Source organism: Melanostigma gelatinosum, assembly GCF_949748355.1.
Source record: "Melanostigma gelatinosum genome assembly, chromosome: 7".
Taxonomy (NCBI): Eukaryota; Metazoa; Chordata; class Actinopteri; order Perciformes; family Zoarcidae; genus Melanostigma; species Melanostigma gelatinosum.
In genome coordinates, this window is record NC_136640.1 from 10,852,136 (window position 1) to 10,872,348 (window position 20,213).

General features: G+C 43.4%; 2 protein-coding genes across 2 annotated transcripts; both read left to right on the forward strand.

Annotated features, from left to right (window-relative positions):
• The first annotated feature begins 238 nt into the window (after window positions 1-238).
• On the forward strand, window positions 239-2,951 carry rflnb (refilin B). The gene is made up of 3 exons (XM_079271225.1): window positions 239-824; window positions 1,256-1,350; window positions 1,620-2,951. Exons 1-3 carry the CDS (start codon window positions 627-629, stop codon window positions 1,936-1,938), a joined length of 612 nt encoding a protein of 203 aa, XP_079127351.1. The 5' UTR covers window positions 239-626; the 3' UTR covers window positions 1,939-2,951.
• A 1,435-nt stretch (window positions 2,952-4,386) lies between these two features.
• On the forward strand, window positions 4,387-18,655 carry dus4l (dihydrouridine synthase 4-like). Its single transcript, XM_079271578.1, has 14 exons — window positions 4,387-4,719; window positions 4,879-5,000; window positions 5,197-5,314; window positions 5,588-5,710; window positions 5,944-6,170; window positions 6,283-6,542; window positions 10,344-10,830; window positions 15,998-16,115; window positions 16,249-16,349; window positions 16,596-16,743; window positions 16,824-16,959; window positions 17,165-17,267; window positions 17,379-17,479; window positions 17,749-18,655. The coding sequence occupies exons 1-14, from the start codon at window positions 4,628-4,630 to the stop codon at window positions 17,782-17,784; spliced, it is 2,172 nt and encodes a 723-aa protein (XP_079127704.1). The 5' UTR covers window positions 4,387-4,627; the 3' UTR covers window positions 17,785-18,655.
• The last annotated feature ends 1,558 nt before the right edge of the window (window positions 18,656-20,213 follow it).

The following is a 20,213-nucleotide window of genomic DNA, read 5'->3' on the forward strand; positions in this document are numbered from 1 at the left end:
GTGTACACTGTATCAATTTGCACAATATGCACAATACCAGGAACAAATGTTAACCTGATTTTTACCAGGATTCCACTTTTGAACGAGGGGGCTGGAAAAGTTCCCATGAGCAGCTCCGGCTGCCACTTATCCTCCAGCCAATCGGGGGCGTGTAAATGCTTCACGAGGCGTTTCCTTCGGTGTGTTCGTGGATCTTAAGGCCCCTTTGAGGGAGATCAGTTCGAAGCCGACTAGCCGAGCTACGGGTGGCTGCAGGATCCCGCTCGCATCCTCTCTGCTCAACTCAACAGCGGACGAATTTTCCCATCTTTTTATACAGATTTACTGCGGAGTTGGGTTGTGTTTTGGTATTTTTTTATGTCAAGGTAACTTTTTTTAATTGTCGTATTTTTAAGGTCTGGCGGGGGACTCAATTACCGCCGAGTTGACACACATTTCCACCGGACGGCAGTGCATCCTGTCCCGGGAAGAGGTTTGCAGTAACACCCTGTTTGGCCGTTGATTGCAACAAACTCCGAGGACGAAAACAACTCGGAAGGAAGTTACAATCTGGAAGTATTTCTCTGTCGAAATCTGCGTTTCAGTTGCTGGACTTTTGCAACTTTATTTTTTTTTTATAACTCGAAATGGTTGGCAGGTTGAACTTGCCAAATGCTTGTGAAGGAGATCCACTGGATATGAGCTGCAGGGCTGATAGAGGACTTGACAGCCCGGACTCCGGGTTACCCCCGAGCCCGAGCCCCAGCGCATGGCTGCTGCCGGTGTGCGCGGACAAACCCGGGGGCGTGAGCCCGGTGTCTGAAGACGAGGGAAGGGGCTCTTTGGTTGGTAACACTACTACCTGACTAATGCTGTGATTTCAGTTCATGTACTCCCTTTAAAGTCAGGCCACCGACCACTGAATGCATATGAACACATTTATATGTAGTACATGTTGAGTTGCTGTACTAACGTTGCATGTTATAGGAACTTAGTATTGCAAGCCTGCTGGTTTCCACACAGGATAAATGTTATGTGGTAGGTTTTCCTACAAATTGCAGGTTTTCTTGCATTGGAATAGCTGTTTCCTCTGAACACCAATTTGTTGCTAACTCTGCAGTTTGTATAGTTTTGCACCAAATGTTTGTGGTTGTTCTTCACAATAGCACTTGTGACATCCTGTGAGAAGAAGAGGAACACTCCAGCACTACGCTGGACCTGAGTTGCAGTATTGTCTCCTCGTGTGTTGACTGTGGGACTGATTTTATCATTGCAGGTTCCAGTTGTAGCCTCTGGCTCGTTCCAGCAGCTACACCCACTGTCCTACGGGGAAGGCATAGCACTTTATCCGTTACCGGCGAAGGAAATAAGGTGGGTTTTGCTGTGCCCTGTTCTGTGCAGCATTAGACCCGCAGGAGGATGTGCTCAAAAGTGACACGCCATGGGGACATGCAGGCTGTAGCGGTTTTATTTGAATATGCACCAAGATGGCTAACCAATGCAAAGTGTGTCCATAAGTAGACAAGAGAAACATGGGACTGGGACAAACATTGCTTTGTAGTGTAATGGATAGTTGCTGCAAGAGGCTGCAGACTAGTTTACCTCAGTTTTCAAACTGTTACACTTTCCCTCTTCCACAGGTTTACCTCATCCGTGCACTACGGCTCGGACCGCCACTTCATCCAGGGCGTGGCCCTGCAGCCCACTGGCCAGGGCCTTGAACACTGCAGGCAGACCATTATGGCCGTGCCCCACAGTACCTGGCGGCACTACAAGACACAGCTGGATTTCCAGCCTCGCCATCGGCCACAGTGCTTCACGTGCACCACCATCGTCTACCCCAAGAAAACCAGTGCCCGCTACACCACAGAGCTGAGCTACGACTGCCACCGACTATCCAAACGTTTCTTCTCCAGTGTGGAGCTGGAGGCGGCCGGTCGCAGAGAGCTACCTCAGTGAGGGAGGGGACAGGTGGCTGGAGACACACAGCCCCTATACTGTAGCTCCCCCCCCCAAGGCTGGCTGTCTTTGACCTGCTGTGTTGTCTTTGTACAGTTGTGTAGCCTGTTTTCTTTTTTAAGTACCATTCCAAGCTGAGGACAGGAAGCGCCTGTGATGTTATGGATATAAGAAACAACAAGACATGAACAAAGTGGATAAAATATCCATTCAGTCCATGTCTTTGTGGTTATATTCCTGACACTGGATGATCTGTCGGTTGGAGTGGAGTTTTCATTAAATGCGTCACTTTGCAGAGTGATTGGTTTTAAATTCAAACGATGAGGCCGGTCTCAGTTCAGGTGATTTGTTTGCGATCATATCGAAGCCTTCTTTAAAAACTGCTATCTTATTATATGGTTCAAAGCTACTCGTATGTTAAGGCAGAGGAAGGGAAACTTAAATGTGCTTGAGTTTTGACTGCATGCTAAGAAATCACTACTTTATTCCACACTGTACAAAGGATGTGGTTAAAATACTAAACTCGTGTTTTGTTTGTTCACAGGGTATTGTGTGTTTCTGCACGACAGGCACAAGCTATAAGCACTTCCCAAGCCTTTTTTCTGACCACTGTCTATGGCTGCGATTCTTAATGTATTATGAACATGTTGGTAAATTAAGTACGCTTTTCTTTGTTGGGATGTGTAAGCGTAAACAAACTAATTAAATAGGTAGTCTAGATGGATCATGAGTGTGGAGTTTACTGAAAAGTGGATATTGTTTTTGATATCACTCACTGGCTTAGTAGTGAAAATAGCAAGCTGCATTCCACTGCCATCACTTTCTTTGTCTTGGATTGAAATTGTATTTATTCTGTTGGCGTTCTAGGGTTTTATCCGCTGTTTAATGGGTCTCCAGTCATGCAGGGGCTGTTTTTGTGATGCTCGTTGTGCCTTATTGATGTGGCTGTTGATTCTTCTTTTTGAAAATAGGCACTTATTCAGTGCAAGTTTGAAATAAAACGTTCAACAATTTATTATATTTTAAGAGTTATTCTGTGTTTGTTTCAAAAGATGACAGCAGAAAGTGGTGGTTATTTTGGCCTGCAAAATAACAAACATGGTCACACAATTTGACCACGGGAATGTAAAAAAAATTAACTGTTCACATGGTTTTTGGGGTTATCAAGTAATTCATTCACATTGTACTTCAGAGGAGAAACATTTGGAGGTTTCGGCTGCATTGATGTCCTAGAATCTAGAGCTGGATGTTTTCTGTTCAGGGTGAAATGTCTCATTTAGACGTCGTGCTTTACCGCCCTCTTGTGGCCAGAGAGGGAAAGTACAACAGGGAACTTTCTTTAATTCGAGGTTGATTCTGTGCTTCAAATCATATTTTCAACATCACGTTTTTATTTTATTTTTTCTAAAGATTTTCTGTTGACTTGGCGCTACACAAGAGAGACACAGAAAAACGGGGATGATTAAAATAACGTGCAATTGAGCAAGTATCAAAATTACACTATAAATCATTCTCTGGGATGGCGAAAAGTATCAAATTAAAACTGCAGCCCCGGTCTTTAGAAAATGTATGTAGTAGTCACTGTAAATTGCTAGGAGAAAATAGAAAACTTATCAGGAAGCCGCTTCTGATATCAGCCAGCAACATCTTTTTGGCTTTTTACCTATTTCACAAACATACAAAGTTAAACATGTTAACTCTCCATCTTTTGACTGCTGAGTTTGTTCTTTACTGATTGGTTTTAGTGTGTATGTGTATAAAAAATTCTGCAGGATTAGTGCTTACTCCCTAAATTCAAGGTTTCATGAGCATTTTGGGAGTTTCCTCAGAAGATCCCTGCACCATCATGAACTGGGTAACTGGGTAGTATTGGGTAACCTCTTGCAGCATCTTTTAGGTGTATTTTCTTTTTTGTCTTTTCACAACACATCTGACCCACTGTTGCACTTATAATTGAGTTTATTAGTTTGAATTGGCGGTTTTTAATATTTAAGTTAAAGAACTTTAGACTGAACACTGGGATTGATTATATTTTTCCAGCTTGTCTATTTGTATGTAAATGTCCGAAAATAAAAGCTCTTTTTGAGGACATTGGAATCGTTCGTATGTCCAATGGGCCCGTTTTCAGCAAGTTATTCTATTCGGACAAACTCAATGAAATAGTATCTGCTTTGATTTGACAGCTGAAGATCTACATTTCTCCCATATAACCTGAACGCAGCATTGCACCGATGCGTATGACGTATGTGACATCGAACAATTCAATTAATTAAATACATTTTAAAACAAAAAATTAAAACATTGTACAGCCTAAACTGTTTACATTGGTATATGAGCGTTCAAGAATTCAAATAAATAATACAAGCACAAACACTTTGCTTTGTATGACGTGTTACGGGTTCAGAGGTCGTAAACACGCCCACATGTCTTTCCAGCATGGTGGACTAAAGCGTTGTTTATTATTGTTACACAGTAAACCTAGCCAACGTTATAAATATATATATATATATATATATATATATATATATATCTGTGTGTGTGCATCTGTATGTGACTGTGGGGGATTTTATGGCGCATATCCGGTTGTCTCTCGTCTTTGAAACGAGGAAATAGATGTCAGACGAAAGAGTCCATCCTTAACTCTACTGTCGCTTGTTAGCTTGTTATGCTAACGTTAGCCGGCTGAAGAATGAAGACCTCCAACGGAAACACCAGCGTCATGGACATGTTTGAAAAGGGAAAGGTCCTGAAAATATGTGCGCCAATGGTTCGATATTCAAAGTAAGTGGAGTCTTTGTTCTTTCTGTAATTGCATTTATTCGTTTTTACTCCTGTACCAACTACGTGTGAATTCAAGGAGCAAAACATTCTGCAGGCACAGTTATCCTTTATCGTGTGTCTTCTGCAAACTATGCTCAATAAAGTATTTGTTTCCTGTAGGCTTGCATTCAGGTCCTTGGTGAGGAAATACGACTGTGATATCTGCTTCACCCCAATGATAGTTGCTTCTGACTTCATGCGATCTGTGAAAGCCAGGGACAGTGAATTCACAACCAATGAGAGTGAGTAGCAACATTATCTGTAACAGTGCTACACACTATGAACCACCTCTTGTAATGCACAGCATACTCACACAAACATGTCTTATCTTCCACATGATGAATGTGTTGTTAATTGTGAGCGTTGTAAATAATGCCATATTGCTAAAACTTTCAGAATTAAGACCTTTTTTTTTTCTTATTTATTTTTCCTCCTCAGGTGACCGGCCCTTGATCGTGCAGTTTGCGGCCCCTGATGCCCAGACTCTGGCTGATGCAGCCTGTATGGTCGCACCTTTCTCAGATGGGGTTGACCTCAACTGTGGCTGTCCACAGAGGTACAGTTACAGTAGGCCTTGATATATTTTGGCCTCCTTTCTTTTTTTTAATATTCTCTTATTTCAGCTCAAAAGCGAACAGTTTGTTTGAATTATTCATTTCTAATAAAAACAGAATGTTTCTGTTTTCATCACTAGTATTTTGAATACTAATGAAGTGTTAGCATATTGTATTCCTGTACAAAGATCTATTAAACCCTGTGCCCACTGAACATGCTTGCAAATCTTTATTTAGGTTGTTTGATTATTGATTTATTGTTGTTGTGTTTTCAGATGGGCTATGTCATCTGGGTTTGGTGCATGCCTCATCAACAAGCCTGAACTTGTGAAAGACATGGTCAGACATGTCAGAAATCAAGTGGGCAATCCAAACTATACAGCGTCCATCAAAATTAGGTAAACAAAAAATGAACCAGTTTGACATTTAATTTGATTTAACATGAGAAAGTTTGTCCACTGACGAGTTTATGTTCAACTTTAAAATGTCCAATATTCTTGGTCAAGATAATAATAATAAAAAATAAATCCAAGGTGTCATGTAACTCCATTTTTAATGTGTTAACATAGCTCTGTTGTGTTACAATCAGGTAATAATAACAACAATAAAAATAAATTCACTTCACCCACAGAATTCACAATGACCTGAGGCGGACAGTGGATCTGTGCCAGAAGGCTGAATCAGCAGGTGTGTCATGGATAACGGTCCACGGCCGCACAGCAGAAGAACGCCACCAGCCAGTCCATTATGACGCCATCAAGACAATCAAAGACAGCCTATCCATCCCGGTAATCGCCAATGGGGACATAAAGTACCTCCGGGATGTGGAGTCCACTCACCAGCTCACTGGTGTCGATGGTAGGTTTGCGTTCAACCAAGTACACGTCTCAATTCATGACAGATTAAAAAAACTACAATATTCCTTTTTAATTTGTTATTTTTTGTTTGTTTGTTTGTATTTGCTCATTAGGTGTGATGGCTGCGCGGGGGTTGCTTGCAAACCCTGCCATGTTCTCCGGCTATGAGGACACTCCTTTGGAGTGTATATGGGACTGGGTGGACATCTCTATTGAGCAAGGCACTCAATTCACCTGCTTCCACCACCATCTTGTCTACATGCTGGAGAGGGTTAGCTCCCAGCCTGAGAGAAAAGTGTTTAATTCTCTATCCAGTACCTCAGCTGTAATAGATTACCTCGAGAACACATACGGGTCAGTGCGTGATCTGGGAGCATAACCATATTCATGTGATGTAAATGTGATATTTTTAAGATTTGAACATTTTTTTAACTTTGTTTTATTTTTATGCCAAATAAAAGTGCAACGCTACAGAGGTGTGTCACTGTCACCGTCTGTCTTCTTTATTGCTGTTTTCATGATCATGTAGTTAATTATATCTAGTGATTATTAATTATTGTGTTACACAGTAAGGAGTACATACTGAGACTTGAGTTGTTTTGCTTCTCACTGACTATTTACCACATGGAACATGTAGCTGCACACCCTCAAAGATCACAAGAATTTTAATAATTTTTATCAACAAGAACATTTCATATCGTGCAATATTCTAAGTCAGCGGTTCCCAAACTTTTTAGGCCACGCACCCCCTTCTACATCCCGACCGGCTTCACGCACCCCCAACCCCACACACACACCTTAAAAAAAAAAAAGCAACAGAGCCGCATAAAAATCGGACGAATGAGAGAACAGTTTGTTCGCGCGTGGCGTTTGTTTTCGTGCCTTCGAAAAGGTAACGGACGTAACGTTACGAAGGTAACGGACGATTGGCCAGATTGGCCACATCTGTAGGCTCGTCTACTTGCGGAGAGTAAAACTCACTCTTCTTCACGCGACCGACCAATGTAGCCAGGATGTCTTCGGACAAAGCATTGTAAATAAAAATATACATTCATTCAATGTTAAACACAGCTTATACGCGGATATGTGAGTTCTAGTACACGAAGGTCAAAAACGCCAGGTGGGGCACTCTCGCACTCGCCTGAACAAAGTGGAAATTACTAGAACTCTGAAGGATAGCTTTTGCCCCAGTTAAATGTCACATAGTCTTACAGAGAACCAGTCTCAACTGCCTGCTCCATCTTAGAGATAGAAAGAGGCGCCCTTGCATATCTAGCGCCTAGCTTATCTAGTTGGCCGAACATAACAATATGCGGCTGAATCAACATCTCACACACTGACGTTCCAGAGAAGGCGGATCCCGGACGTGAGCCAGTGTGGGCGGAGATGCTCAGTGCTCCATCGGGCCATTTGAATGCTAGAAACAAATCCGCCTCCTACTATTGCTTTGACCAATAGGCTCCAAAAGGAGGACCTAATATATGAACGCATGCGCACTCTGTCTAAGCGCCTTTTAGCTTTTCATTCACTCCTACAGAGTGAACTTTTTAGGTCCGTGCACGTTTAACTGCTGGACATAATACTTCTGTCACAAATAAACCTTATTGCTTGAATTGAGCTAAACGCCTCGACCTAAGTCTGTTCACCTGAGTTTTCTCCTCAACATGAGATTTATTCTCAACATGGTATCAGCGATGGTTCTTAACGATCAGTAGGAGAGACATCTCGTGACGGACTTTTTCTTCTGTCAACAGACAAAACAACAGGTGTTTTCCCGAGAGGCTGGGGATTCCGGCTGACAATCGGAGCCATTCTTATCATCTCGGGAAACTGATCAAAGCAGCTGCAATCAAAAGGTAAGCAGAGCCTATTTAAATGAAATCTGCAGAATTGTATGTAGGAAAAACCAAATTGAATTGATCAGGAGTACCGGGGGTGAGTAAAGAATTGCGTTGACTAAATTTTTAAAGATAAATTGACGAAGCATTGTGACAGGATTGTTATGACAGCAGTGGGGGTTTTTTAGCATAGAATGTACATGTGTGTGAGTGGATCTAACAGAAATTAAGGATTGTAAGTTCTATAAACTGGCATCGTGTTCACCGTGTAAGTTTTGATAACTGTTCGGAGGTTACACAGCCGTGGCGAAAGCTTCGGTTCGCTGACCAATGACGGTCTGAAAGACTGAATTCCGGGCCACACTGTTGATTTATGCGAAGTTGCAAGCTGAGATTTGGATCAAGTATATAGAAATGTTGTTGGAATACGCTGATGTGACTGTAGTGTGTCTGGAGACTGCAAAACGCCATTTCCTAAAGGGACCAGGTTCATGCAATGTTGTACACTGTAAAACGAAGATCCATCCAGAGAATTTTAATTGAGAAAAATAAATTGATGAGGTCAAATTGAGGTAATTGATGAGGTTTGTGTACCAGTATTGCAGAAGTGGCAGTGTATGGGTTTGCATGCAGCATAGATGATCTCAGGGAGACATCGATTCAATTGTAGCACAAGAATTCGCCATTTCCTTAGGGACCGTGTTCGCACAAGGCGTACACTGTAAACAATAAGGTCAATAGACCTTTCCTGACGAGGTCTGTGTGCGATTATTTGTGGAATCACGGCAGTGTATGGTCGATTGAGTGTTGAGTAATGCCTATTAGGTATCCATCTCCTTCGGGACCGTGCTCGTGAAAACGCTATAAGAGCAGATCTATATGTGATTTGTGCGTATTTCAGTGACGGCAGTGTATGGTGTCAATCTGGTATGGATGTGAGTGACTGTGTGAAGCGTACAGGTGTTAGAGAGTACATGTGTAGTGGTAAAGTTGTAGTGTTTTTCACCAGGTTGGTGTGCTTTTCAGAGATTGACGGTCAGTGGAGCAGAGCACACGCATAAGACACAAGCTTTGCACTCAAACACAGAACCACAAAACACTAGAATAGAAGAGGAAAGCTGAGGGTTAATATATGTGTGAGTTTTACTGGTAGAGTTACAAAGAATACAGATTTATTGGAAATTGTGTTCCATTGGAACCGTGAACAGAGTTAGGAGCGAAGACACAGCAGGCAAAGGCACAGAGGCAAGGGAGTGAACATCTTAGATAAGAAAGACAGCTGCAGCCAAAGCAGGGAGAGATAACAACTAGGACAGAGGGCACAAGAACATTTGACAGGAGCTTTGGCTCCCTCTGGTGGTACTTCAGGAACTGCACAAGAACATTTGACAGGAGCTTTGGCTCCCTCTGTGGGTGCTTCAGGAACTGCAAGAAGAACATTCGACAGGAGCTTTGGCTCCATCTGGTGGACATTCGGGAGTACTGCATCCAAACATTTTATATTGAAAAATTTGAAATTTGAAATTTGAAATTTGAAATTTGAAATTTGAAATTTGAAAAAAAAAAAAAAAAGGAATTTTGAAAAAAAGAAGATTGGAATTGAAAAAGATTGATTGAAAGAAAAAAAAAAAAAAAAAAAAAAACTTGAACTGAAAAAGAAAAGAACAACACAAGAAGACATGGCTGGAGCTGTGGCTCCATCTGGTGGCTACTCAGGAGCACTGCGTGCAAAACTGAAAGAAGCTGTAACAGACACAAGAGGCAAGACTGCATGGAAGAGAGACAAGATTCATTGGGATAACTGCATGAAACGATGGACAAAGGAGGGATGGTGGAGGGCGGCTAGTCCACTGCCTCCATCAGCCAACAACCTCCGATTCTTTGCCAAAGATTCGACAAAACGAGTGGCCTACGCACAGACAGCAGAGAATAATCAAACCAAACGACGTGTGTTCATTAACCCCCTGAAGCAAGCCCGCAAAGACAGAGAAGAGGAACATCGAGTGGCGATGATAGCATTAGAATTGGCCATGACAGATCGGATACAGGTGGACATGCTGACTGAAAAAGAACAAACCAGGCCCCATCAGTTACTCGACATCACCCCCTTCGACATCACCCCCTTCGACATCACCCCTACCACACAAGCCCCGGTAGGTCTGGAAAAGACTGCACAGGAACCGGGCCAGGCATCTCTGGCCTCGGCCCCTCCCCCGCCCTCAACTGGCCTGTATCCAGCACTCCCTCCAGTTGCTCCCCCATACTCCTCCAACAATCCGTTTATACAAGCACCAGTGAGAACAGTGAAAGGAGGAATGTTGTCAGGAGCATTCAAGATGGCACTAGATGATGGGTGCACCATCGAGACGAGCTCCACCCCAACAGAGCGAGCAATGAAAGACATGATGAAGAGGATGGAGATGTTGGAAAGAGTTGTGACAGGAGTCACCAGTGGGGAACACAAAGAGGATCTTCAAGGAGCAGCGAGAGGCCAGTGGTACAACGAGGAGGAAGGAGACGACAAGGGGCAGCGAGATTTCAATCAGGAGTACATTCAGCGACTTCGCGACAAACTCGCTGACACATCACCTCGCCCCATGCACTCAGAAGATACCTATGTGACAAACAACCTGTACCATAATCCTGGAACTGAAAGACAGCCATCACGAAGAGACTCAAGCGGACCAACTACATTGGAGCAGCTCTCTGTCGTGCGAACAGAGGCAGAAGAACTAGTACAGACTCTAACCTCAATTATGGGCAGCGGCAGAGAGTCCAGCAACCAAGGAGCACCGGTGGAGCGGTCAACATATGAGGTGGAGGGCACTCTACACGGAAAAGTCACCCCCCTTCGGGCAGGGACTATCGCTCCTCCCCCCCACCATTACCTTCGGTCCCATGGCCCGCCCCCCAAAGAAAAAACAGAGGAGACTGTCAGTGAATATCCCCTGAGAGCAGCCCCCACCCTCGCGCAACCACAGCGTGTTCAATTTGTGCCTTTTGGGTTTGCAGACCTGACCAGCATAGTACAACAGCTTCCATCCCTCCATGCAGGAGCCGATCCGTGGATTCAGCTCACGGAAGCTTTGACAGCTGGCCGTCAGCTGGCGGTAGGCGACCTGAGAGCACTTCTCTTCCGCTGTCTGGACCCAACCCAGTGTACTACCCTACTATACATGGCAGGCGCCGGTGTGGCACCAGATGCCGACCCCTTTGATCGATATCATACAGCGTTGTGGCAGGAGCTCAGAACTAAGTTCCCCACTCCAGTGAACCAAGGCGCAGTGGCAGCATTCATCTGGACCCCGGCAGAGCCCCCACCCCTGTATCTGGCCAGAGCAGAACAGGTGTGGCGCGAGGCCTTCAGAGAACCACATGATGCAAGCATTACCACAGTGGCACTATGGCGCACAATGGTAAAACGAGGCCTACCTGATGGACCTCGCCAGAGCATGGACGCAGTGGTTGGCCTAGAGGAAATGACACAAGACATGTGGAACGCCCAGCTCCGACATTACCTCTCCAAGCACATTCAAACTGAGGCTGGAAGTGAAACAGAAATTAAGACCTTGCAGAAGGCCCTACTCAAGAAACAACTCAAAGAACACGACGCGGCTGAGGCCGCCGCGAAATCTAGGGTTTAACAGGCTACTCACGAGCCCATATCCCAGACTACACCAACAACACCACCATTCTCAGCTCCCACTTGAAGCAAGCACTTGCACATGCCGCCGCACTCATGTCCCCAGACTACTCCCTACCGTTCCACCTTGATGTTTCCGAAAGAGACAGCCTACTCAATGCTGTACTCTTCCAGAAAAAGGGGGGTGAGAGACAGGTACTGATGTATCATTCTTCAAAACCATTTCCGGCCCACCTGAGCTCACAATCGAGCACATCAAAGAACATCAAAAGAAAGCAGGACCTTAGGAATGGTCCGAATGGACACGAAAAGGAGCCTCAAAAGACAAAGAAGGTCTGTGGAGAGCCCACGACGGCAGAGTGGTTGCCTCAGCAGAACTGTGTGCAGCACTCCTACCAGGGGCCCACGGACCTACACACGAGGGAAAGAAACGGACATTGGACAATTTGAAACAACTATGGTGGCATCCGCACATGGAAGCGATATCTTTCCTCTTCTGCGATGAATGTCAAATTTGTGGAAATCACAACCCAAGAAAACCATTCAAGACACCGATGGGATCTTATCCCGTGCCCTCTGCCTGTTTCCAAGACATCAGCATAGATTATACAGATATGGGACTAGAGAACAGAGTGCAGGGAAAGAGGTACATCTTGGTAATGGTAGACAGATTTTCAAGATGGGTGGAAGCAATTCCCACCAAGAGAGAAGACGCGCAGACAGTTGTAAGGTGGCTGCAGACAGAACTGATTCCCCGTTACGGAGTGCCGAGATGCATCCGCTCTGATAACGGATCACACTTTAGCAACACCATGCTCGCACAGGTAGAGCAATTTCTGGGAATCACACACCGATTCGGGTCAGTCTATCACCCGCAATCTCAGGGCCTGGTGGAACGAGCGAATCAGACCCTTAAGGCCAAAATTGCCAAAGTTTGCGCGGGCTCCAAATTAACATGGGTTGAGGCCCTGCCCCTGGCCCTTATGGCCATGAGGTCCGGAAAAGGGGGAGAAACACATCTCTCCCCACACGAGATCATGACTGGCCGGCCGATGCCAGGTCCACCCAGAGATGGAGGTCATATGCCACCTCTGGATGTACAGCAGATTGAAATGTCTGACTATATGAGTGCCCTAACTTCCCTTGCTGAAGCTCTCTCCAAGCAGATCGAGAGGACTCGAGCAGTACCTGAAGCAGCGGCAGCTGGAAAGCAGATACAAGTAGGTGATTGGGTCAGGGTCAAGGTTCACAAGCGCAAGTGGACTGACCCCAGGTGGACTGGGCCGTACGAGGTGAAGGAGGTTACTTCACACTCGGTCCAGGTCAAGGGCAAATCAGGCGCCCCTTGGCACCACCTGACACATTGTGTCCCAGCACCGGTACCAACCAGAACACTAGGAGAAATTCGTACTAATTTGGAAAATGCATCAGGAACTTAGATTATGCAATCTTATGCAAACCCCGCCGACCGAGGTCGGCAGCGCTTCACCTGGGAAGGGGCGGGATGTGGGAAGAAAACTATAATGGGGGTGGGAATGGGCATACTAGTTGCCTTACTGATCTGGGGATTAGAAACCAAGTATCAGACACACCAGCACCCATCTCATTCAACTGCCCCTCTTCCCTCTCCATCCCCGAATCAGACACACACCCGAACTAGACATAGCACCCCACCAGTTTCCGATCTAGACGATTCAGATGATAGGGACCTAAACATAGAGTTACAGCCATTGAATGAGTAGTTCCAAAACATAGAAGTTCACACCTAGCAGGTGTGAAAAGGGGGATTTGTAAATAAAAATATACATTCATTCAATGTTAAACACAGCTTATACGCGGATATGTGAGTTCTAGTACACGAAGGTCAAAAACGCCAGGTGGGGCACTCTCGCACTCGCCTGAACAAAGTGGAAATTACTAGAACTCTGAAGGATAGCTTTTGCCCCAGTTAAATGTCACATAGTCTTACAGAGAACCAGTCTCAACTGCCTGCTCCATCTTAGAGATAGAAAGAGGCGCCCTTGCATATCTAGCGCCTAGCTTATCTAGTTGGCCGAACATAACAATATGCGGCTGAATCAACATCTCACACACTGACGTTCCAGAGAAGGCGGATCCCGGACGTGAGCCAGTGTGGGCGGAGATGCTCAGTGCTCCATCGGGCCATTTGAATGCTAGAAACAAATCCGCCTCCTACTATTGCTTTGACCAATAGGCTCCAAAAGGAGGACCTAATATATGAACGCATGCGCACTCTGTCTAAGCGCCTTTTAGCTTTTCATTCACTCCTACAGAGTGAACTTTTTAGGTCCGTGCACGTTTAACTGCTGGACATAATACTTCTGTCACAAATAAACCTTATTGCTTGAATTGAGCTAAACGCCTCGACCTAAGTCTGTTCACCTGAGTTTTCTCCTCAACATGAGATTTATTCTCAACAGCATCGATGCGCCCGACAGTGTTGTTGGACACCGGGATCACGTCCAACTTTTTCGCTTCTCTCTCTCCAATCATACATTCCACCATCTCTTTAACATTTTTCCCTCTCCACCACCGCCTCTCCTCCCTATTACGCGGTCAGAATACTACCACAACACGCCGCCTGTCTCCGGCAGAAATGCGCTCATCCACGCACGGGAACAACACCGAGTTGTAATATATACCTCCATAACACCCCGCCACTCTCGGCTCATACCTCCCCAGCAACGAGGCACATCACCCGGTCACAATACCTCCAGAATGTCACCCGGGTGAAATCCGGGACTTGGTTTTATGGTTCCGAGTGGTGGGCGCTCACTCGTTGGCGCTGGGACGCGAGGTCTCCAGCCGCCCCCGCCGTGAGGCACCCGATCGTCAGGTCTGTCAGCCCTCGGAACAGGCCGCGGGTCAATAACTCGTGGGTGGCGGGGTAGAGGCGAGGCAGATCCCAGAAAAATAATAAAGACTAGAGTACAGCAAAGATATGTTGATGAGAAACGTATTTGTACGTCAAACACAAACGTAATCAGGGAGAAAATACGTTCGTGGTAAAACGTAATTGAGAATGCATTTTAGTTTTGGGGGAACGTAATTTTTAGGAGACAGGACTGCACCGCCATTACATTTTTCCTCTCGCGCACCCCCTAGAGGCAGCTCGCGCACCCCCAGGGGTGCGCGCACCCCACTTTGGGAATCCCTGTTCTAAGTCATCATCAAATATAAAGGATATTACAACTAGTGATAGAAAAAAAAATTTAAATAATGACAAAAATTAACAAGGTGATACTGGTACAATGGTTATTTTTCATGCAAGTTCTGTGTAATCTTTATTGACAATGATTACTTTGTGTGTTGATCTTTTAGCAGCATAATCGATATAAGTACTGTTTTTAAAGAAACAACATTTAAATGTATTTTAGGTTTTAATTATTCAGAGTATTTAAAATGTATATACCGGAAGTAGTGCAATTTTGCCTTCAAAGTGATTACAATGAATCCAGGGGGATCGATGGGGAGGTCGATGGGTTGTACAGACAATAGTCAGAACAGACGGTTTCAATTTCAGAAGGTATTACCGAACCACGTATTTCGCAGCCAAACTCATTTTTTGTGTCAATATGCCCATAAAAAAAGATCATCTTGAAATTTGTTTTATTTCGAAGAATGAAATAGGACCGGAAGCTATGTCTGAGCTGACCGGAACCAACGACAGGAACAGGAAGTGGGACGCGGACGTATAAACTTTTATGGTGATCGATTTCAAATGTTAACTCCCTCTTAACGTGTTCTGTTTAAATTCGTATTTTTGGTGATTTGCTGGTAAGTTGTGACTCTTTATGCCTGAATACTGATATTATCTTATTGCCATTTTAAAATGTGTAACGCTAGCTAGTTGGCGTTAACCTAACGTTAGCTATTTCGGAATCGCGCAGGATAGTTTGACGTTACGTTAGCTTTTAGTTAAGGTGTCGTTAGCTCGTGTTAATGGCAATTGGATGTATGATTTTGAACATGGATAAGTGATAAAAATAGTGAAAGAATTATTTGAAGCACATGCTATCAGTATTAATCTCTAATGAGCATATAAACACACTTTTTTTGTCGTCACATATTGCTTGTGGTGACACGGATGTAAAGTTTACGTTGAGGTATGTGCACTTTGAACAGAGCCAATAAGGAGCTTAAGTCAGCATGTTTTTCAACTGAGGCTGCATTGTTGGAATAGAAGCAATGCACGCTAGCTAAACCTCGCCGCTGCACCAACGTTACTGACTGAGCTTTATGATCTTGACAGTTTGTTGTCGCTGTTTCGTCAGAGAGGCTGGTCAGAAACCAGTTCTTAACTGGTTTTGTGTCCATCTTTGTCAGGTTATCACCAGAGGCCCTCGCTTGTGATGACGCTGCAATGGACTGTTGTGGCTCTCTTTCTCTATGTGGAGATGGGCATCCTCGTTATCCTCTGTTTACCCTTCATCTCAGCACGGAGGTACGTAACAGTCATACGCGACTTGTGATCTTAAGACGATCGGGATTGTGTGTCGCATAGTGAGTCCTTGACACACTCGAACATGCTGCCTGTCTACACATTATTGTGATGTTGTGTCTGTGTGTGGTTGCAGATGGCAGAGTATTTTCCAGCTGAGGATCTGGAACTGTGTGACAACGTTCTGGAACAAAGTGTTTCTCACAATGATCATAATACTCATTGTCCTCTTCCTTGGTAAGTGAAACATAAAGTGTGTCCGTGTTTTTCTTACATCCTTGTATATACTTTTGGGAGTAATTTCAAGTTGGACCACTTGATATTCTGTGAACTGTCTAGTCTCAAAACAACAGTCAGCTGGGGGGGGGGGGGGGGGGGGGATTTGGGGGCATCTTGGTGTACTTTTGAATGCTGTAACATAAACTAGGTACATAGCAGAAAAGAAGTAACATTTTGGTAATTTCTTACATCTTTTTCTTTTAGATGCCGTGCGTGAGGTGAGGAAATATTCAGCTAAAGAACTCGGCACAGACACCAAGCTGCTACCGAACATGTTTGATCACCTGCACATGAAGCTGTTCAGAGCCCAGAGGAACCTCTACATCTCCGGCTTCGCTCTCTTCCTCTGGCTGTGAGTCTTTGCTCTCTTACACTGATACCCAGATGACCTCGGTGTTTCTCAATCCCCCTGTTATTTTATTCTATTTGCAGGGTTATGAAGCGAGTGATCACCTTGATTAACCAACTGGCATCGGTGTCTGGCTCTACGGCTGCTCTTCAGGCGCAGGCTGAGAACTCTACCCAGACTGCCAAGAAATACAAAGAGGACAATGAGCTGCTGAAACAGGTAGACTTCACATTGATTGGGCGAAGACTCAAAGCTGCAAACAACTGCAAAATATACCACAGACAATGAATTGATCGGACAATACTAATGAATGATGAAATGGATTTGTATGTAGCTGAAATATAAAAGTTTCGTGTCAAATTGTAGGTGTGGATGTGTTGAGTTTTCATGTACTTGAGGTTCATTTTTATTTTATGTATTTCAGACTCTGATGGAAGGGAAGGGTGATAAGGCTGCCGGAGAGGGCATGAAGCTGTTGAGAGAAGAGGTGGAGAAACTGCGTGAAGAACTGAGGACCTCAGGAGATGGTTAGTATCCACGTACATATAGTGTTTTGGTTATAGTGTTGTTTTTATATAGAACTTTAAACTTTAAAACTATTCACTTCCTGTGCTGATGTGTGTGCGTTTCCTTTCCAGCACTGAAGAACTCTCAGTCAGAGGCCGATGCAATGAAGAAGCAGATGGATGGCTACGCCAGGGAGTACGAACGACTGCTGAAAGAACATCAGGAGCTCCAGGTGATGCTTAGTCCGAAACACAGCAAGATAAGGACTTGTTAGGTCGCTCGCTACCTCAATAATTCACGTTTTTTGAGAAGCCATCATCAACTCAAATGCTGTATTATATTAAACAAATATTATTAATGGTTGTGAAGAGAACAAATCCAATTTATTTCCAGGATCTCAACTAAAGAAACGCATAAAAGTTAGATTTACATTGGATAAATGGAATATATTTTGTTTCTATAATACATAACGTATTAACTGTCATGTTTTTGTCTTTTCAGAATCTTCAAGATAGTGGAAACAAAAAAGACGACTAGTTATTGTGAAGGATGAAGTGTTTTACGCAGAAAATTAGCCCAATCACGAGAGAGCCACTGCAACGCATGCTTCACCTTCATACAGCACCTTGTGTCACACAGCATATCATAAAGCCACCATTGGCTCCCCTGGGATAATGGCCTGACTGGTATCCATAATGGTTTTAAAGCATGGCGGTGGATTTTGTTCTTGAAGGAGTAATATTGGAAGCAAAGACGGCTACACAGAGTGCAAGACTTGTCAACAGCTGGAGCAGCGACGGCTATGAATGTATTTTGATACATGATCTGTAGCAGGGACACCTGCTGCACTCACTTTTGAGCTTAACATGTAAATTCAGCCAGCGCTCGCATGGCTGTGCAAATCTAGTTGGCATATACAGTTGCACTTCACACGTTTTTGTTGTATTCCAGCTGATGATCTGTTTAGCTGGTACATACGTTTTGTTTTAGTTCCCTCCTTAACTTGAACTTGTAAATGTTGAAGATGGATAGAGATACAACTGAATATCTGTGGGCATAGAAAATTGGTTTCAACCACTCAGAGCTTATTTAAGGTTTAAATGTCTTCACTTCAAACTTTTACGGTCCAGATTGTCGTATATATTTGCTGCACTGCGTGTTGTACTGTGTTTGTTGTGAAGCGGGGCTGTGGGGTTTTTGTTGCCTCAACACTGTGAAAGAGATGAGATTATAATCATCGGATGCGTCAAGGTTTTTATTGATAAATAAGTAGGTTATTGGGTTTATCAAAGTAACTTCAGGTGATAAAATTGCAGAAATACATTTTTTCAAGTTGTATTCTGTTGAAGAAAGAAATCATATAGAAGTGCCTTTTCGGTACACTTTGTTGAATAAAGAATTTCTCTATGCCATGCCTTGTTTTGAATAAATAACACAAAACACATCATTTCATTGGATATTAAAAGTTTTATTTTACTATTACATTGAAGATATTCTTTGAAATTTTACAAAAAAAATCCAAGAAAATGATTTACATTCTGATTTCGTGAATGCAAGTAAATGCCTTTACAATATTGAGATAAAGACTTCCTTCCTCTCCGAGTCTGTGCCTGAAACTAAACCTGAATTGAAAAGACGATTCAATCAACTAAATGGTACATCTCCATTTTGGAAAAGTCTTACAAAATGATATGCTATACATTTACGAAAACAAAAGAAATGCTTACAGTAACTAGTCTATTATTTTTTGCTTCAGAGGTTATGACGTGTTGGAAAGGAAATGGGTTGTGTTTATGGAATGAAGCTGTTTGAGAATAAAATACAGTAAAAACCTGAGAATAGACCATGATCTTTCTGTTTGTAGGTTTATGCACACTCAGAAATACAAACACAAAACAAAAGACTAAAAATAGACTGACCAGTGAAGCATATCGACAGCTTATATACATCAATAACATAAATGCACATTTCCTGCTGTGATATCTTTCATCAATGTTGCAACAGTACAAATTCTGCCTTTTCCAAGGCACAAAAAAGAGCAAACATTCTCCTCAGCCATCTGTTTCAACAGGAAACATTGTGTTATACCAGAGCCTGCTGCGGTGCATTGAGATATTCTGAGCAGATTTAGTCCAATCTTAACCGTGTCGTGAAAAGTTGAATACGCTGTGTGTTTCTCCTTAATAATACCAGATTTATTTGTGAGTTAATTGGCACTGATGCTGGTTGAAAGTATACAAATATGGAGCAGCCTCCAGTAGACAAAGAGGTAAGCAAATCTCACTTTAATACAATTTCCATTTTTAGTATGAGTACCAAAGGAACAAGTTCAGATCCAGAAAGTGAACAACACAAACTGAAATACAATCACAGCTGACTGGGCTTAAAGGAACACACAAAACTCTCAGTCAGTCAGAAATTAAACATTTTTCTGAGCAAGTGTTAAGACTTGCATTCAGTCTGAGATGAGTGAAAGCAAAATGAAACAGCGTTCATATAGCTGTTCAAAGTGTGAGACGCATGATTTAGAGGTAACTGTTGAGTGAGTGAGGCACATACATCATATCAACCTCTGACAAGCCTTTTAGAAGTAACTGAAATACATATTCATACACATTTCCTTTTTATGTTTTCTATATTTCTGAGAAAAATACATCCTTACTTCCTGTCTCGTTGAAGGCCTAATTTTCCTCACCTTAATCCTACTTTTTCTGTTTAAATGTAGTGCTGCACCTCTGGTTTATAAGGCCACGTTTCCTCTCGTTAATTCAGGAAGAAAAAGTTCATTTGAAAGAAAAAATCCGAAGAGGCAGCTTTATAAGTGCTGGTAGTGGTCTACACAAGTCCCAGTTCCCATCTAATCTCTCGTGCAACCATTCAAATGTGAAAAATATTGTTATATTGAAGAAAAATAAAAGCAAGATATATTTCAGTTATATCAAATTCACAAAGCGTTCACAGGTTCA

What these genes read in the sequence shown, in the direction of transcription:
- rflnb (XM_079271225.1), top strand. Translation starts at nt 627, where the DNA reads ATGGTTGGCAGGTTGAACTTGCCAAATGCTTGTGAAGGAGATCCACTG. An exon ending in ACGAGGGAAGGGGCTCTTTG is followed by an intron (nt 825 to 1,255) that starts GTTGGTAACACT and finishes TTATCATTGCAG; the next exon opens with GTTCCAGTTGTAGCCTCTGG. An exon ending in TTACCGGCGAAGGAAATAAG is followed by an intron (nt 1,351 to 1,619) that starts GTGGGTTTTGCT and finishes CCTCTTCCACAG; the next exon opens with GTTTACCTCATCCGTGCACT.
- dus4l (XM_079271578.1), top strand. Translation starts at nt 4,628, where the DNA reads ATGAAGACCTCCAACGGAAACACCAGCGTCATGGACATGTTTGAAAAG. An exon ending in ACAGCGTCCATCAAAATTAG is followed by an intron (nt 5,711 to 5,943) that starts GTAAACAAAAAA and finishes CTTCACCCACAG; the next exon opens with AATTCACAATGACCTGAGGC. An exon ending in CCCTTCATCTCAGCACGGAG is followed by an intron (nt 16,116 to 16,248) that starts GTACGTAACAGT and finishes GTGTGGTTGCAG; the next exon opens with ATGGCAGAGTATTTTCCAGC.